Source organism: Amblyomma mixtum, chromosome 6 (assembly GCF_055824585.1).
Source record: "Amblyomma mixtum isolate Tamu chromosome 6, ASM5582458v1, whole genome shotgun sequence".
NCBI classification, from domain to species: Eukaryota; Metazoa; Arthropoda; class Arachnida; order Ixodida; family Ixodidae; genus Amblyomma; species Amblyomma mixtum.
The window spans coordinates 96,815,924-96,836,208 of NC_143017.1; the positions used below are offsets into that span (position 1 = coordinate 96,815,924).

General features: G+C 42.6%; 1 protein-coding gene across 1 annotated transcript in view; it reads right to left on the reverse strand.

Moving 5' to 3' along the window:
• Positions 1 to 237: 237 nt before the first annotated feature.
• LOC149339778 (uncharacterized) overlaps positions 238 to 20,285 on the reverse strand; it is a 52,377-nt gene continuing 32,329 nt past the window's right edge. The window contains exons 3-6 of the mRNA XM_089550571.1: positions 10,295 to 10,642; positions 5,557 to 5,577; positions 4,692 to 4,783; positions 238 to 2,249 (exon numbers count right to left, since the gene is read on the reverse strand). Of these exons, the coding sequence (XP_089406697.1) occupies positions 4,695 to 4,783; positions 5,557 to 5,577; positions 10,295 to 10,642 (458 nt within the window). The 3' untranslated portion in view covers positions 238 to 2,249; positions 4,692 to 4,694. The remainder of the gene's footprint in view (positions 2,250 to 4,691; positions 4,784 to 5,556; positions 5,578 to 10,294; positions 10,643 to 20,285) is intronic.

A 20,285-nucleotide genomic window follows, 5' to 3' on the forward strand; every position in this document is an offset into this window, starting at 1 on the left:
TTTCTTTTAGATTTTTGCCTTGGGTGTCTGACGCAGCGAGATACTCCCTTGATGGCGTGAAGGACGACGGTTGAGACATGACAGCTGTCTACCACTGAAAAGCAGAGTGAAATCACAGGGGGCTCCTGGAATCAGAAAAAAAAATGCACCCATAGGTGGATAACGTGGAAAACAGAGGGACACATTTTTATTTCGTTCAGATGAAATAGCAACGAATCTTCTAGGGCAGTTTATGAATGTGTTTGGGTTAGAGTACTGGGAAAATTCCACACTATATGGCATCCACGAGAAGAGACGAAAACATGTTTTCACATGGGAGCTCAACTTCAAACGAACAGAATGCTTTTCCAAATCTTTAAATACGCAATTTCACATTTAAAAAAAAACTTGATTTTCTATGTATGGCGGAAATGCTCTTGTAGTTTAGTCGTACTTTTATAGAATGCGACGAATTAAATTTTGGTGGTTTTATTTCTATTATTTATATAATTATGAAGTATTTTAGAACCTTAACATTATTTTTGGCACCACAGCATTGTTATTGAAAAGTATACATTTCCTCCATCCCAATCTCCTTGTATTAGCGAGTGAAAATTTCCGTAAAATGTCTTCCTTACTGCACAACCAAAGACCCCAGAGAGGCTTTCTTGAAATGACTGGTGCCAACTTCACGCGTTTTGTGAAGTGCCGGGAAAATGTGGCTGCTCTCGAATGGGTGCTGAAGAAAGCTGAGATGCTGATATTTTTATTCATGTTTGACCTTTGTTGCCTCTTTTCTTTTTTTTTGCATACTTGGTGATGTTTTTCTGTTCGACCTGAACCTACAATCTCGATCTCTATTCTTGCTATTCTTTGCAAGCCGTACTGGAAACAGTTTAAGGAGCCTGCTCTACAATGAAAAACCTCCCAAAACTATTTTGTCAAATATCCGTGAAAACTAAACATGCTAAAAAATTTACAAACAATCGGTTATTTATTTTAGGCCGCTTCATAAGACTTTCATATTGCCAGCTCGATAACCATACAGAGGTTTTTTGAACGCATGGTATACAGGCTAGCCACATTTATTGCTGCACCGTGAAGGAATGTGAATTCAAGCAAATATGTATGGCTCAATTTCGAGCCCCTGACAAGAACACCGTTCAGGAGTAAGAGAAAAATATTGTCCATCCCAAGAAAAGCTTTCAATGTTTGCCGCTGTCAGTTCATCATTGATAAGCGGCTTTGCAAAATGCATGACGGGCAGATTGGTTGAAACAAAAACCTTGGCATGCGAACGTGCGCTTTAGACAGTTTTTTGTAATTACCTTTGCACAAGGAGCGTCTAAAGGCTGTCCCTCGTTCGCTCCAGGCGTTCTGCTTCTTCTGCACCGGAGATATAAGTTCTTGCACGTGTTACACAATAGATCCGTATACATCCACTACGGCGTCAGAAAGTGCTTACAGAACGGTACCACACTGCTGCAGATAAAGCCGTGTTCTTCTTCTCAGAACAGTGATTACCCTCGCAACATTTTCAACATTACAAGAAGTATGCACGTTAAGGTTACAGTTGTTTTTATTGCGAGCTTGGCCTTTACATCAGCAGGAGTTATTATTTCGTTTTTGGCGATTCTCCGCGCGATTTTTTTATGAGCTTATTTATTAGCAGCACATATTACTAAGAAATATCCGTCTAACATGTGATGAACTACTTCAAGACCACCTTTAAACGCACATTTGTGAGCCACCAGCTTCTCATCTAGTGCCTTTTTGTGCATTTTTACCGGCAGAAACCTAAAACACACCCCGCAACAAGCACGGACAGTGAGGAACGTCTCATACAACAACCAACAGGCATGTGTCTAAGAAAGTCTCTATAATACGCGTTTCAATAACAATTCGCAACACAACGCAACCTCATCCCATCTCTCTTAAAAGTGACAAAATAAGCGCGCAAGCGCTATCTTTTTGGACGATGGTGAAGACTGAAGGGCTTGGATCAAGAAGCCACTTCCAGTGTTGTGGACACACTGCTGGCGTTGGATTGTGAAACTTGCACCTGAGAAGCCCACTTAGAGAATTAGTTTGGAGAAGTTTGATACATGATCACTTTGAAAACACCCTGAAAACTACCACTTTCTTCCCAAAGAGTTCTGCGTAGAGTCCATTGTCCAAGTGCACGGCAGACACTCACGAACCGCTTCCCTTCGGAACCATCGCTGCGTGTGGGACGTCTCACGAAGTCTGGCTCATATCATTATCACCACCTGCAAGAAATGATAAAACTCTATGGATATGCTCTCTATTCAAAACCCACAGAAAACACTATCACATCAATCATTTTCAGTCTAACATAAAAAGTGCATCAAAGCTTTGTTAGCCTTTTCAGTTCTAATCGTAGCAAGCGGCGTTATCACTTTATTTGTGCCGCGAGACGCGCTGAAATTCATCTGAAGTATTAGCCGCGCGAAACCGTTTGTATGTTGCTTTAGACTGCCTTAGATTTTACAGACGTCTAATTTCTAACGCTTGTCGTAGCCGCTAAGCTGGGCTGGACTAGGACGGACAAATATTCTCATGTTCGACACCGTAGAGGCCAGTTGCTGCTATCGCAGAGGCAGGGAATTTCAGTTCGTTGTGGGCGAAAGCTACCCCGGTCAAGATTTGTAGTGCCCCCCAAGACTGCTCTTACACTGTCGACGAAATAGTGATATCGCCATCCCTAACTCAAAGGTGGTCGAATCGATTGCGCTCGGCTTAAATATATCGAAAGCATGCCGTGCGCTTCTCGCATTACAAATTGAGAAAGATGCGTGCTGGTGGTCGATAGAACAAAATTATATACTAAACTTCGCTACATTCTAGAAAAATGCAAGCATTGAAGAAAAGCCCGTGGTAGTTAAGGTATAGCATTTTGCGGTACAGTAGAATATAGTACGCGGAAAACTAAAGGACGTGAATGGCATTAAAGAGTGCCTTCACAAAAATGGCATTCAAGAGTACCTACTAAAACACATAGGCGGAAAGTGGCTCATGACACCCCTATCCTCCTGAAAATTCTGTCTATACCGTTATAACCTTATTCCTATCGTTTTTTTGCTTTGCATCCTCTCACCGATAAAAAAAAAAGGATAGAGATTGATTCTTAAATTTAGACACCGTACGTATGCAGCCGTCGAACAAAGAACAATCTGCACAAATACCCAAAGCTGTAATTCGCAATCAAATGAACAAAACACGAGTGTTTCCAAAACACAAACATTATACAACGCTTATCAACGGAAGCTACCTCCGCCCTCTCAAAACAACTTTTGGTAATTATTTTATATCACAAACACGGATTCTACTCTTTCTCGAAGGTGTAAGGAACTTTATGGAAAAACAAAGCAACACTCACTCGAAATTTACAGCTTGATAATTTCCAGCCTAATCCTAGTATTCCTAGCACTCATCATTACACACGGCAGGAAGGGTGGAACTTATTATCTTCTTAATTGTACTTTTGCAGATCACCCTTCAAATATATGTCCCAAATGCCGCAAGAGACGGAAGGAACACTCAAGATACTGTACTATCACTGCCAATTTAACTCCATTTTATTTAAACCTTCGACATCTGCCAATCAGGAGCGAACATATCGAAGTCACGGCTCCTCATAGCGGTTACTATAGAACTTGTTTCATCACCAAAGCCATCAACCCCCCCCCCCCCCCCCCCAAATCTTTATTTACCTTCCTGATACAATAACTCTGCTTTTTAACAGACCTTCAAAAAACTTATGCTCCGACAGTAGTAGTAACTTTGTCTCTTTTCCTTAGTTCTTCAGTTTTCAGGTAAGTGAAACTAATTTTTATTGGCTATTTTTATACTTCACATTAATTGAGTCAGTTATGCTTAGTTGCAGGGGTCGGCACTTTTGGTTTTACTCTTTTTCTTAGACCCAACATGGTATTAATATAGAGTACGGCAAGGTAAGGTATGCTAAGGATGATAATGATATCGTAAGGTATAGAGTTTTGACCTCTGAGGCTGCACGCGCTGTTCGCAAAGCGGCAGTGGAGCCTCGGGAATAATTGCAACCACCTGGAGGTGAATAATGTTTGCTGACGTAGCACTACACACGCAATAGTTTGCATAAGCTATTTGCTTCGGCCTTCCAAGGTGTTCGTCACCAAAGTGCAGAGCATGAGGTAGCAAGTAGTCCGCAACTATTATGAAGCGTGATCCGAGAGAACAACTGCAAACTTGAATAACCTGTGGTGTATATGTGCAAAGTAGCCTGCATGAACCAAATTTCAATGCACCTGTGTGCGATCCTGATGAGATCTTCCTACTCCTAGTAGAAATAATTCGATATTTGCAACGGCATTTGGGAACGCTATTGCTTTAAGCTGGGCTACTTGGTAGTCGGTATCACACATATTGACTAGCGAAATTCGCACACAGGACAGAGAAGGCGACAGAACACACGCTAGATCACACGCTAGAACGCACAAATAATGAAGGAACAGACGTGACAACTTTCAATATAGAAACGCGAAATAAAAATATGCTACAAACAAAGCCGCATGTCACTACTTAAATCGCATAACATACGTGACGGGAAATTAACATGATGAACGACCGTTTGTATTTTTTCAGGAGATCATGCATTCTGACCAGAAAAAAAGACTTACAGATACAAAGCCGCGACTGCTCACGCGACGCACCTTTTAATGTGCCATGATGATAATATAGATGCTGAAGCTCAAGGCGACGACAGAAGTCGAGAGGATGGCGAAGGAAGACGCCTTGGAGGAACCTAATAGAAAAAAAAAAACATTCAGTAACAAAAACTTGGGTGCACAAACCAAGAATAAATTACATATGATTCAAATTTCCCACAGATTTAAAGCAGTCCAACGGCATTATCTCATGGCAGACGCCTTTGCGGCCGCATGAGCGAGCCGTAACAATGTCATAATCCTGCATGTTCATAACAACTTGTCTACTCTTGCTGACGCAATTATAATGTACCGCGAAAGCTTAAATAAAGTGACACTCGCTGCTGATATGAATGATAATGGCTGTGCTAAGTTCCTTCCTAAGATCAAGTCTTAAGGCCGATCTCGATTCGCCGTCATTGCTAACTGGTGAAAAGTATTAACTTAGTTTCAATACACAAATGTCCGTAGATAGCTTTACCTAAAGTGGAAAGGCGCTGTCAGGTGAAATTCTTGGCCTGTCGTGCATAAAGCAGTTGGTGTAAAGGGTGGCTTCCGAATTCTTGAAACGATTTGTAAACAGCATGCGCCCTACCTAAAGAAGTGTTCTCCTACTGAAAAGGCGTGTGATGGTGTCCGTGCTCTCTGCTTCGTCAATATTGCAATAACCTTCATATGCACTCATGGTGTGCGCACCATATTTCACGCTTTGCAAAGCAGTAAACCCGTACTGCTGGAAGCAGCGCTGCCCCATTAAGCTCACCCATGAGACAATGAATGCATCCTCTGTACAGCACGCCACAGTGCAGTACCATAATCGGACGCGCTGCAGACCCGCAAGCTCAGAAAATGCAAAAGACAGGCTACTTACCATAGGCTCCCCATGTGAGCTCTGGAGAATAGAAAAAAAACAATGCAATAATTAGAGAGCGTATTGTGGGCAAGATGTAATGTTTGCGGATATGGTTAGTCATGCGCTCGCCGCAAAGGTTTTGGCGTCTCATGCTCCATGATGCTCATGCAAAATGGGTGCAGAGGTCATAATTTTATTCATAAGTGGTTAGCCGGTGTGAGAAACGTTCTCCCCGAAAAGTATATCTTAGGCTTTCCTGCTTCAAGTACGAAAGAGAGAGTACGCTATCAATTGAATCAAGGTTTCATATAAGACACGATGTCCTCGTCAATCTGACCTCAAATTTAAGAGTGGTTTGTCATGAGAGCGGGAACATTCAGAGAAGCGACTGAAACTTTTTGTCATTAAGCATTACGCGGCGGTGGGATGTTTTATATATGGTGTCTTTTAGAGCTTAAATCTATATTGCTCACTTTACCGTGGAGATGAGTACGATGTTGTTCCTTTTACACCGAAACGTTGCGTCCTTATTTGTTGCGCAATGAGCTATTAGTTGCTAAGTTACTAAGTCGTCGTATTATTTGGATGTAAGGCTAGCAATTTAATGGCGGCTTCTGTATTTCGTAAAGCCAAGTAAATTTCGTTGAGATATAAGGTAGCGCTCCCCCACGTTTCCACGGATATCAGCAAAATTTCGCTCGTACTCTTCTCCTAAAGGACCGATGACATGTCTGACAATGGCATGCCTGATGTGTGGTGAAATGGTGAAAAGCAGGCCTAACGAGAGAAGAAAATGAACATTCTAAATCAGGAATATATTAAATTTGCGATGAGCAGAGACGGGTTTAAAAACTTGGTTACCTAGGAAGGAATACGAAAACGTAAAGAAAAAAAAGCAATCAAAGCGTCGGAAACTCCATTTTGAGCCTGTGTTATAAAATTACTGTCGGCTTCACAGGTGCGGACGTGTAGACAGTAAGAAAAAAAAAGGCAGATAAGATTGGCAAATGCCGACAGAACGAAAAAGCATTTACATATGCTTATGGGCAGTGCAAAAAAAAAAAAGCCGGAGAAAAAGACCAGCAAAGATGTAGAGGATGATCAACGTCCTGAAAGAAGACCAGGACTGTGGGAGCGAAAGTTGAATTTCCAGAAAAAAATTGACGATTACCGGAGCCAGAAGTATACAACCAGCTACTGTCACCGAAATAAGACAGAACTTTTCATTTCAAACAGACTTCTTCCGTGAACAAATCTCGCGTTTAGACGCTCGCGTTTAGATGCTCCGGGGGGCTGTCGCAGCGAGAGGAAGTGCCGCTAAAAAAGGGAACTTTCTGCAGAGTAATGCGAGGAGTTCCAAATGCGAGATATGCACGCTGAGGCGTAGCAGAGAGCGTGGCGACACTGCAAGGCGATCCTCTGCTCGGTGGTAAAATGCTTGACGGCGTAATATGTGCAGCATCACTGGCTCAAATACTGGACAGTAAAGCGACGTTTTTACCTGTATGCAATTTAACTGCATATTGTGCCTCGCTTTGTGTGATTGTGAGTTCCATCTAATTTTAAATTAAGTGGCCCATAAGGACACTCTTCCGTGTTGGACGCTGCTGAGCCCGAACGACTGGCAACAAGAAGTAGCATCGGCAAAGGGTAGAACAAGGGGGAAAGTTTTAACAAGAACTATTGCGCTAGAATTTTTACACGGTTAAATTCTATCGTACCTTTAACTCCTTTGTGGGGAAAAATGAAGGCGAACTTATTGAGCAGAGTTATCTAGGAACATATCTCAAAGTAGGCGACGTCATGGTTTAGGACGTCCAAAGCAGCATTAGCAAGATTTGATCAGGAGCGCAATTTGAACCTTTTTTTTTGTTAACAATAGTTTGATGGAAGACATGAATGAAAACATACGAACGAAATCATTCCAAACTCACTGATGATGTGGTCAGAGTAAAATGCGAGCTAAAGCAATGGGGTACATGAAGCTGGATTCAAACATTTTTTTTTCCGCTGCAATGTATACCATGATATTTTCCTGGAGAACATATTATCAATATTTTTAGATATCTTTAGCACGAAATCAACTTTGAACTCAGTCATTTCTTTTTTTCCGTCATTTTCGAAACACGTCTACTGCTAGCATTGGTTACCATATTCACTTTCCGTTAGTAGAAGAACCGCGAACGCGGAGTTAGAACAAAAATGACTGCAGGAGAAAAAATAAAATAATAAATTTTCCTGCATGATGGAACAGGCATGACGAGTGCGCAAATATTTGATTATGAGATAGAATAAAGTGAACATACTGGAACCTCTAAGAGGCACTACCCTAAGTGATCGAAGAAGCTGCTTTAGACGTCAGTACTGATAAAAGAAATATTTCTTTAAGTGAAGGGCTCACACTAAGATCTTTTTCCATGTACAATAGCTAAATGTAATTTATTCATCCAGCCTTATCGACCGCCCAAAAAATCTATATTCCTCAGTCATGCCACATGTTCCCACATTGTTTTCTTTTTTTGTGATATAGATTGCACTGATGCAATTTTGCACTGTTATATTTTTTCTGCCATATTATTTTTGACTTAGCGGTGTATTTAATTGCTGTGATACTGCCTTTTTATGAATGTAGCCTTCCTGCCTATACCTAACCGTAGTCTGCAGTGGGTACACAAACGAAATAGAACAAATAACACCTGCAAAATTGCGAACAATTCTTTGAAAATCCGCAAAAAGCCAAGACAGCTTTAAAATTGACAACGGCCCTTTTTGTACATTTCGCAATTTGGGCTGTATTTTTAATAATGCGCCTTTGTGAGAGTTTAGTATTCTACAACAGAAAAAGAGAAAAATAGAAACTTCTACGCAATTTTGCTCACGTTTCGGAATCTCAAAAAGAGGCGCAGCCTTTACAGGACAGAAAGCGAAAATCAAAGAAACACTTTTTCTTTCCCACATATCATTACTAACCTCCATAAAAGCGTAAACTTCATTTTTAGGGAAGCTTTTTTTTTTTTTTTGGCGGAAGGTGGCAGTTTTCAAAGCTTCTTGCGAAATGGTACAGCTGAAAGGCTTTTGAAATATTCGGTGTGCTCGAAAAAGCTGAACTTCCCTTCAAGAGATTGCTTTTCTTCTGGCATCGCGTGTTGTTAAGACATTGTGGCATAAAGCTGGTACGCACAAACAATCGTCTTTATGTGACACGTTATGCTGTGAAGAAATGTAGATTTCACAACAAATCTTTGATCCAAAAACTGAAATAAAACTCCTTACTGCGATTAACAAGGCGTGTTTCATGAAAACAATAACTGTATATCTGCACCTCACAAATGTGAGCTGCTCCTTCTTTAACAATGCTATTCAGAAATTGATTCCCGGCTTTGTTTCCTGAGGAATTCAAATATAGAAAACATCGACTAGCCAGTAACACTGGCGTTCGGCTGGTGTGCTCGAGCTCACGCATTCGACTCCGGGCAGGCGAAATTCAAAGCGCTCACGTGCTGATATATCGGTGAAAATTAGGAAACCACGCTTCTCAAAATTGAACTGGAGCCTTCTCCCACAGCGTAATTAATTAGCCAGCATGCATCTTCGGACTGCAATACATATGATATATTCAATAATGAACGCGCTGGGCACGAACCATAATCGACCTCTTTATCGATGGTTTTTCGTTATAACCTAACATTTATGAAAGTGTTCCATCCGTTTCAAAATCGATTATACAACCCACATGAATAAATCTCTCTTCTTGCTAAATCTCGCTTTGTATCGTAAAATGAGAAATCCTGTTTTGCATGATACAAATTGCAACTGGATTCGGCAAACTCTCAGAACTAAATTTTGGATTCAGTTGAGTGTTCTGCTGTCACTTTCTAGTGTTTACATTGCTGCGATCACGATGTAGTCAATCTGTCATTTCAGTTACTGCTGTTGCACGCGGTATAATGTGGGATTTACCGTCCCGCAGGGACGAATGTAGTGAAGGGGTCCTGGTTAATTTGAATCACCTGTGGAGAGTTTTTCCATTTTCCCTGCACCGAAACGTGGCCGAGATTATACCATGACTTTGGGATCAGCAGTGTAAAGCCTAAGCAACATAACCACTTATTCTCCGCTCTACCCACCTTATCACACATTTACTGACATCCGCATTACAAGTACACAAAGCGGGTTAGAGAATGCAGAGCAAGCTTATTCGAAATTTGTCCTCAGCAATGTTTCACAACACTCAGAGGCAAGAAGTGTCCAGTGCTTTATTCCACCTTCCCAAAAATTTAATTCTTTTGTTTGGGTACAATCCTGTATAAAGAAAATGTGATCGAAGGAATCATGTTATTGCCATGGCTAGCGATGCTAACACAGTGAAAACGAGGTATTTAATCGTTTGGAATAGCTGCAAGAATACTCTTCTAGGCGTGGAATTTCCACTACGTACTGTAAGTTTAAAAAACATACGTCAGAAAAGCCCACCACAAGCCAAAACATTTCTTTTGGAGTTATAAAAATGAATGGGTAAATTCTCTTCCCACTCTCCCCTCCTTCGCCCTAAGGCACGGCCAAGGAGGCTCAAAGTGCAATTAGGTGAGAAGAACAAGCTAGCCCTGTCCCACTTCGTAGTTTTATCGCAGTGCTCACGGTGCATTTCAGAAATATCACTTTTTTTCCGTTTTACTTTATTGCAGGCGACAATGCCTGCCGTTCGGTCATGCTCTTTGAAAAAAAAAGTGCAGGCGAGTGACGAAGAACAACTCACCATGTGCAAGGCTCATTCTTCGCGTCAGAGCGTAGTTGCTGTACGGTATCTCTAGCACACACTCTAAGAGTTCGGCAAGCGAGGACAGCTGGCTCTCAACCATGTCCGCGTGGAGGGCCACGTCGAAGAGCCCGTCCGGCGTGGCCCTCGTGAAGGTTCTGACGCCGGCTTCACCTGCCGGCCTCCGGATACCGCCTTTGATCAGGAACAGCTTCAGCTCTGGTTTCGGATAAGTGCCTCGGGCCATGCACAAGAGGCTGACGGTCTGCTCGGCTGAGTGAGACCTGGGCTGGTGGTCTAAAGGAGGCGACGAGCTGCTGTAGTTGAAAGCGAAGGACTTTGCTGGCACTGAAAGACAGCATAGAGGAACGGGGAGAAGGAATAACAAATTACATACTTATATTAGCGTAAAGGAATAGAAGAAAATCAAAGGTAGATCTAAAGCATTTATACTTAGCAAAGAGCATCTTCCTGACTGTTAACAAGTCACCGGCTGAAATATTCACAGGAAGGACGCCTTCACATGAGCTTTCGAAGATAAAAACGGTTCATGAGGTAGCCGAGTAAGTTTTAACGGTAGCGTCACACACTAACCATACTAGTTAAAGGTAGTGCAAGACGCTAGCAGTTCACCTCAGCTACTCTCCCTCATTGTGCAGTGCAGTGCTGTTCAGAGTGGCTGCTTGAGTGCTGTGAGAATGAATGTACAGGAAAAGAATAAACGTGCCTATGCATGAGTCATTTCTTATTTTTCAGGAGATGCTTTAAATTGGTATTTGGCTCACAGTCACGCAGTGTTACTTGTGATCCGCTTGTGAAATGAAGCCTTTGATTGATGCCGTCTTGAGCAATAAATCTACAGTTCTGTATAGTGATTTATCTTCCTGGAAATTGCCACACTTTCATACGCGACACAAAGGAGGAGATTATAAATTTCAGTAAACCACACAAACATACGGAGTTCAAAAGTATGCAAATATTTTGAGAGCCATAGATTTAGGATATCTTATTACATATTTTACTTCACTGTTCGCCATACTTCTGGTCAAGCTTATCTAAACTCGTAAGTTAACTAATTGTAAGCTGTGAGATGTCAAAGTACCACATCACGGCGCATTCAATAGGTGTTTTATTTATATGCAGTGTTCTTGCTTCGATAAATCTGAATTAAGCGTTGAAATTTCTCTATATTTGTGTCCATCGTTCATACATCTTTTTTTTTCTGGAGTGAACAGTTGTTCATATCTGCTGTCTTTCCGGCAGTATGCCTTGGGATGTGCATCAACAATGTGGTCCAGAAGAGATATAGCAGCACTGTAAACACTTTTTGACAGGCACCTCCACAAAAACCTAACTTTGGGTGTATCCGTGCGTGCTGTCTATCTTTACTCCTACTAAAGGTGCTGTCTTGCGTACACCCCAACAGATGTGGTACAGCAGAACGAAGTCAATCGGTTCTTCTTTTCAACTCGTATTGCACTGATCATGTTGTTTTCTGTACCTATTAAAGGGACACTGAGGAGAAATTGAAGTTGGCTTGTATCGACAGAATACCAGCTCCTGATTACAAAAACGCCACTCATACTGACAACAAAGCTCTTGTAACGTAGAAAAGAGCAAGAACCAAAATACAGGTATCGCCGCCACAGGCCAAACTCGCAAGTACAAGCGTCATGACGTCATATAACAAAACAGTGTTGCTGGAACCAATGGTTCTAGCAACACTAGGACACGAGAAGCACAAATCACTGAGGCGCAGCCAATGCATGCGCAAATCTCCTTGACGTCGCCAGATGGCGCCACGTGCCGGGCAGCTACGCGCTCGCCTGAAGCATCGGGACCAATCAGCGCCTGCTCGCCGGCGTTAGGCGGGCTCCCGGTATTCCGCTAGCGGTATCAAGGTACACGGTATGCTAAAGGTGTCTATTTGCGAGAACTTCGTTGACGACTTCGAGAACGAGATCCATCGTAACGCTCGCAAAACGCCGGTGCAAACGTAAGCGAAGCGACTGTAGCGACGGCCGCAATAGCCGATAGATGCCTTCAACGTGCGGCCGGCGGTAGCTTTCTTTTCGGCTGCTGCTAGGCCGCACTGCTGGCAGCCAGAAATCACGGAGTCTGCATCACGTCATGTTTCACGTCACTTAGTCCTCTGTCGTCATAGCCGAATCCAAAGTTTGAATCACAGCGGCGGGAAAAACCTATTCAACTTCGAATCCAAATTTCTTAGAAATAAATGCATCTTTGGCTGCCGGCCAGGTGGCAACAAAGCCATGACATGCCGAACTATCGGATTTTGCTATAAAAAATATATTAATAGTGCTCTCCTCAGTGTCCCTTTAAAGCTTGCATATCGCAGCAGAGGAAGTATTCTGCGTGAACATTTGCTTGCGCTGACAGGACCACAAACTGAAATCATGCGGAGGTAGGATCTTTTTAATTTTAGCAAGTGGAGTGGCAGTGATAAGTACCCTTGTATTACGGAACCTATTCAGCGGTCACACGATCAAAGGTAACGGATTTGAATTTTTTCTACTGAAGAAACTATTATCTGCAGTTATCTTGGATGCAGTTTCACGCTACCAAGCTGCATTGTTGATGAAATGCCGAATAGAGATTGGCAGTCCTTCTTTTTGCTATATTTCTTGTGCTTGACGCGCGCTCTGCAAAGTAACATGCTCTTATCATGTATATAACGACACGGTATGTCTTCTGCGAACCAATCCTATAATTCCTAATTTTTTCACAGGGTTTTGGTTAAATGTGCTAGGTGAATATAAGCATATCTTAAAGCAGAGAATGTACTGTTTATGAGTGACTCAATTTGATGTAGTAAAGTTTACAGCAGAAACTCCATAGTTTTCACAGGGAATTTAATTGGCTTCTTCGCTCTGTACAAAATCCGGTATTTGCAAAACGACAGACCATTTTGAGTTATGCTTTGATACATTAAAGAATGTGATATTCTCATCAAGTGAAATTTTTGTGTGCTTTGCAGAAATCAACAGAAACGAGGATACAAGCTTTGAGACGAACAGTAACTTCGCCCGCCAGTTGACGCTTAGCCATTCTACGAATTACATTCCACCACTGTCGTTTGTTTGCACTTTTTTTTTATCCAGGAATCCCCCACGAAGATAGCGAAGGTCAAGTTTTTAGCTCCTATTCAGGCTTTCTACTGACTGCTGTGGTTTTATTCTGCTATGAGAATCCAATATTTGGTGCACGTAAAAAATATATATACTGTCGTGATATTCCCCATAGTAAAAGAATAGTTTTGCAGCTGAGAGGTGTTCATATTTAGTACTTACATACATTGAAAACAATTATAACACCTGTCTGTTTCATTTCCTTAGCTGTGTTTAACAAATTAGTATTCGCCTAAGAGTGCTCATTTTTTACCAACAAAAGTTTCACGCCTGCGAGTGAGAGTTGAGGCAGCATTCACTGCTAAACATAAAGCTACGAATTTAAAACTACACGGCTCATATGCCTGTCACATGCAGGTTGTATTTTACAACGTCATGGTGCGGTACTTACGAATAATTCCTATGTGCTTTTAGTTCTACACTTTTTTTATTGGACCTCTACTAAGTGACCACTCGATGCCGTTCAGGAATAAAGGTAATTTAGTGAGTGCTGCAGCCATATATTTCAGTACATTTAGTTCAACAAGTACCACAGGTTTTCCACACACCTAACGGAGTAGAATTTGTAGCTGTATTTTATGTAAGGTGGATTGTATGTCAGACCAATCTAGAAAATACCATTACAATCTTTGATGCCCCCGGACAACACACCAACCATTCCAGCAATAAAGCAGGAAATAATTTTTGCGACTAGAGAACGAAGTGTTTTCGCCCAATGTTTCAACTGATACTTTTTTCTGATTGCTGCAATGTTATCAAACTGCTGCATGCTTTGAATGTTGCAGTATTTTATTGATTCTGTCCTATGTTGTTGAGCGTAACGAATTGAATATGCGCAATTTGTTATTAGGTTCTTAGGCGGTATTATCTAGCTGTGTAATTCAAATATTCAGGCAGCTTCCTGAAGTCCTTTCAGGAGCTTCATTCAGGAGCTTCCTGAAGCTCCTGAAGCAGAGCCTTTGTGTTCAGGACACACTATCGCACATCAGCCGCCTTAGTCTCTCATGATAGTTCGTCTTCCATTTTCATTGCAGCCGCGCGACGCGGCGACCGAGCGTCACCTGGAAATTTTATACAAGTCATGTGTCCTTGTGGTCAAGTGTCATCTTGCTCTATCGATGGAAATGCTCGCTGTCTTCTGTTCCAGTCTTGCAGGCTCTTGCACAAGTACCACGGAAACTGCCATAAAGGAGGCTACCTACAGTTTTCCGAACGAGTTCGGTTCACGCTCATTTAACAAAGGTATGGTCATGACAAGGAATTCAATGGGAGCTCTCACCTTTCCAATAAAATGTATTGCATACGTGGAAAAACTTCAATCTCCGAAAACAATCTTGCAAACCCAACCATTCTTCTAGCGTACTGATTTACTACTTTTACGACCCTTTGAAAAGTTTGCTGCATAAACATCAGAAAGTTTATTGCTGTTTGGTACATTACTAATATATTTCGTTTACGAGTGATGTCTCCAATTAGTGGTCTACATATGAAGACGGTAGAGTGTTTATTCTTCATTTTTTTCTCTCCATGCTCGCCTACACTTCTAATGCAACTGACAAAAAAATTCTCTAAAATCATAACGTTCCAGACCAATTACGTAAAATTTCGCTTATAACTTTTTGAACATTTGCCTCAGATATGATCTGAAGACTCGCTTCAACCTCTATTGATTTTTGTGGCAGTTGGCAGGTCAAAGTAGACGCTGACGAATCTACCTAATGTCAAGCGTTCTCCGAAAATCTTGAATGGAGGCAAGCAAATTTTTATGAAGTGATGGCCACGCAATTATAAGGTGTGCCCTTGGATTCTGCTACACAACGTCTCTGAAACACGTGCAAGCACAGTGTTTGTCTAAGGCGATGCAAAATCGTGTAATTTTTCTTACTGTTATAATGTTTGCGCTATCTGTACGTCTACATTCTGAGGGTTTTTTAACATCTGCGTGATTTGTTCTCCAACCACAGAAAGTTGTCAGCACTAATCCTAAAAGAATATTTATTTTCTTATTTAGGTATACCACCCATAACATCATTGTTAGAATGACTTCCTGATAAAGAAAGCGAATAATACATTCCAACTTCCCCGCCGCGGTGGCTCGGTGGTTATGGCGCTCGGCTGCTGGCCCGAAGGACGCGGGTTCGATCCCGGCCATGGAGGCCGAATTTCGATGCAGGCGAAATTCTAGAGGCCTGTGTATTTTGTGAGTGTACGTTAAAGAACACCAGGTGGTCGAAATTTCCGGAGCCCTTCACTACGGCGTCCCTCATAGCCTGAGTCGCTCTGGGACGTTAAAACAATACATTCCAACTTCTGCAATATAACCTAGCCCGATACATGAGTTGTCTCTATTCGCTAAAGCAGGCGGCATTCCGATCTGCTTCATCGGTCACAAAAATACTAGCTTATACTTCACTAAATAGCCCTATACTAGAATATAGAATCATAGACTGGTTCCCACGTATAAAACATTTTACAGATAAGTTAGAGAGCGTCTAACGCATAGCGATAAGATTTGTTTGCAACCGATACAGACGTGATGATTCTCCAACCCAACTTTTGCATCGAGCCGGCCTTCCACTAATAAATGCGCTAGTCAAATTCATGCGCCACAAATTTCCTTTCCACCTTGTAAATGGTGGATTGAAATGGACGTGTCAATATTTGCCTTTACCAATTACACGCAGTACAAGGAACAAACGTTCTAAACATTTAAATGAATATACGTTTAATACAGTCCCATTCAGGTATTCGTTATTCACCTGCAGCTGTTAGACTGGAATGCTCTGCGGCTCCCATGTGTGCGCCTTGCTATTCCGGGGATAGCGAAGAAGTCAAATTTATCGACGCCAGCCATTAAGCAACTGATACTGTCCATGCTCCACTTCGAATATTCGGACCGCACTCACGTCTATACGGATGGATCAGTAACCTCTACTAGTTCTGCTTGCGCCGTGGTCGTTCCTGCGCGACAGACTCACATTCACCAACTAATTTCGCATCGGACTACCTCTACTGGAGCAGAGTTGGCCGCACTTCTTGCGGCAGTACAGTATATCTCACAACAATCACCTCAAAAATGGACTGTTTTCTGTGATTCAAAAGCTGCCCTACAATGTCTTCATCTGCCTTGAGACATAGCGACCATGAGCAACTTACAGCGGATATACGATATCTGCACCACCAGGCAATCAAACAAGATCATGAAATCATCTTCCAGTGGGTACCAGGCCATAGCGGCATTGTTGGTAACGCCTTAGCTGACGATGCTGCTCGATCGGCTCACGATACAACCAACACTGTCCGCATACCACAGACAAGAGCTGACGCAGCAAGGCACCTTCAACTGCTCGCCCGAAACCTGACTGTAACGTCGTGGTCTGCCCCTGGAGGTTGGACACCCCGCTCGCATCACTTCAACCTCTTGCTCCAACATCATATACCATTCGGCCTCCCCCGCGGTGATACTACGCTGTTGTGCCGCCTGTGGCTGGGAGTGGCGTTCACAAACGCCTATTCCCATCTCATCGCAATGGCTGACTCTCCGGCGTGTGACCAGTGCGGTTGTGACGAAACGATCAGCCACCTCCTCTGTGACTGCCCTCGTTTTGAGCGAGAGCGCGGTTTCCTAAGTGCTTCTCTGCTCCGCTTGGACTCGCGTCCTTTAACAGAGTCTAACGTTCTGGGCCCTTGGATTTAACCTTCCAGACAACGGAAAGCGGTGAAAGCGCTCCTGAATTTCTTAAGGGACTCGGGGTTGCATTCCCGCCTATAATATTTAAGTTTTCAGTGCGCGCCCTCTGTCCCTGTGACATAGTGGTCGCTGGACACTTAGAAAACTCATTTCCTTGCCGCTCTTTTTCCTTTTTTCCCCTTTGTTCCCCTCCCCAAGTGTAGGGTAGCCAACTGGGCATCGCCTGGTTAACCTCCCTGCCTTTCCGTCCTTTTCTCTCTCTCTCTCTCTTTCTGCCTGGTGCTGTTCCTAACACTACTTTGCTTTCTTCATTTCTTTCCGAATTTAATAGTATTGTTATTAACTCTGAGTGCCTTCTTATATTATTTGCCCGTACTGGATATCCTCTGAAATTGCTTCGACTGGAGGTTTTGAGTTAGCGTCTGTTTTAATTTTGTTTCTATTGTTCGCTTACAAGTTGAAAATCACTGTTGATGTTCTGATTAACAGGTTTGTTCTTGAATTTTTTTTCGCTTTTTTGACCAATTTTTATTCCTTACGTGCTATACTATGCTCCAAACCTGCCACAGCCCCCAATGAAGCTACCAGTATGTTGTAAATAAAAATAAAATAAAATAATCTTTGGAACCTCCCTACGAGCAAGCCAGTTGTTGGGCGAGGAAAAGCACCTATGCTCCTCCACACTTGATCTTCCTAAAATGCAAAAATCCGTGAATTACTTTGGTTGAGGTTAGTGCTGGGGAAAGGAATTCCTCTGTAAATTTTTCTGTCCAGTTATTGCGTCATATAACTTGCCTTCTAAAAGTAAATCGGTGAATTAAAGAGCAGTGGTGGACTCCAGAAATCATTAAGTTAGGCTACGTTCTATTTCTAAATCAGGCTTTCTTTCGTTCAAGATGCTCAGTGTAGTAACCGTACATAAAATTAAAGTTGATAGCAGCTTCCTTGAATATTACCGCAGAAGCTTGGATCTTTGTCGCTTGTTGTTTCCCAAGGAAATCAGAAAGCACTTTTAGACTGCGTACGTGTTCTGAAGGCGAAAGCATTGGTGTATAATCCTGAGTGCTCGACCTCGACGCAGGCTGCGCACTGCGATATTAACCGAAGACGCGCCCCCGAACACTGATGGTGCAAATTCTGAATTCACGAAAGGTCCGAGTGAAATGCTTAGTTGGAATGCCTGTTGCGAGCTGGCCTCCAACCTAAGAGATGTGAGCTATATGCAGCGTCAAATCGTATGACACCACCCGCAACGATGCAGGATGTACAGTTGAGTCGCAATTTTGATATGAAAATTGGTTTCGAGGAAAAGAATTGGCTCAGTAACTGCATGACATCTCGCGGGATGCCTCAAATGCGCCTTAAGGGAAGAGGTAAAGAGTATATGAAGGCTCACATTCAAAGGTACATATGTCCTCGGTTAGAGTCCTAGGTCGCAAGCTTGCCTCTGACTTTAAGCTATCTGAAACAAGAAATCGTATGACATCACTCGGAACGGTGTATGTCAAGTGATTGGTCACAATTATGCTACGACTGTAATCGGAAAAACTAGCGCCAGTGGCAGTTGAGGTAAATGTAAAATAACGAAATTTATGATTGTCTGAGATGGCGGTACTCGGCTTGCTGAGCGCGTCTTATGGCCGCTTGATGAGGTCGCCCTATCTTTCTTGCCATCGCTTCGGTTTTCTGTACTCTCTGAAAGTACACACGCCAACATACTGACACAAGCCACCGGCTTTTATCGTAATGGGGCTAGGAATAAAATTATGAAAACGTGGCTCGCTCAAAGCTCATTCGAGAGATAAAAATGCAAAGCGTGCACAAAGCGACCTTCAGTGCTTACATTTACGGTTTAGTGCTGAAAGGAAGGGTCATTGCAGTTGTGCACGTGCTAAGCGCTTTCAAAGTAGGAGAAAGTCATCAGGACTGTAGTCTCCCACCTTCGCACTACGTCATAATGCGGCTCCTCATCGAAGCACTGCCGCTCGAGCAACCGGCTGACTTCCCTCTTCATCCGGCGCACATTTCTACATCGTGGCTATGCCTTTCGTCTAGGTCATCAGTGAGTGCCGATTCTGTTCGGAGCCATCAGGGGGCGCGGAAGTTTACCGACGGTTAACGCGAAAGCTGCTGCGAGCAATAAAACCGCTGACCGCTTCCTCGTAGTTGGAGATCGCATGTGTTAAGCCGCGCGTTTCTGGACATCAGAATTTGAGTTCCTGCCGTGCATATTGTTAAAGGCTTCTTCCTCGAGTCTATCCACCTGGTTCGGAACTGGCACAGGAAGTGTAGAATTTTTTACCTTTTGCTCTCCCTCCCAGCAGCCCCCTGCTCTCCTATCTTAGTCCTTATCTATTTAGTCGTTCTTACTTCCTTTGCTTGCGTCTTTCTTCTTTTATTTCCTTCCCTCTTTGTTTCTTCCATTCTTGCCTTCAATTTTTGTATACGCGTTTACTTTAATTTGCCATGTTTTTGCTTCACTCCTTCTCGCTGTATTTTCGTTTATTCATTCATACCTTTCATTTTGTTTCTTTCTCTTCCTTTCAACGTCTAAGTGCGTTTAACGTACTCATTTAACAAAGAAATAAAAAGAAAGTGCATTTCACTCTTTAACTTGTATCTCTACCGAGATTCACTACGGAAACTTTGCAATGCGCCCTATACTCGCATAGGTGTGGCGATGCAGAACGCGTGATGCCCTGTTTTCTAGCAGCGACTTGTGTGGGCGTGAAAGTCGTTATTTCTGCAAACACAATGAGCATGAATGATGATTTTGCACCATATTTCATTTTCCTTTCATGTGTTTGCCAAAACGAAACATTCCTCTGTAAAAGACAATAATATTTTTGTAAGTATTATCGCTGTGGCAAGAGAATAAAGTCCTTGTAGGCACTGTATTTAGCGAGATCTACTTTGGACGTATAAGATTTCTTTTCGACTTGCCTTCTAAGAGCAGCAAGGAAGCAGCCGAAGTACCACAAAGTTCTTTCTTTGCATCCAGATACATAGAATAACAGGCTTTTGAAACAAGGTGATTTTATCTGACAGCCGTTAACACCGCCGTATTCTTGGCTCCATAGCAAAGTTAGCGTTGTCTTACCAAACTCATTATCGATGCAGAATAGATGAACGAGAGTAGGAGTTTGAGCAG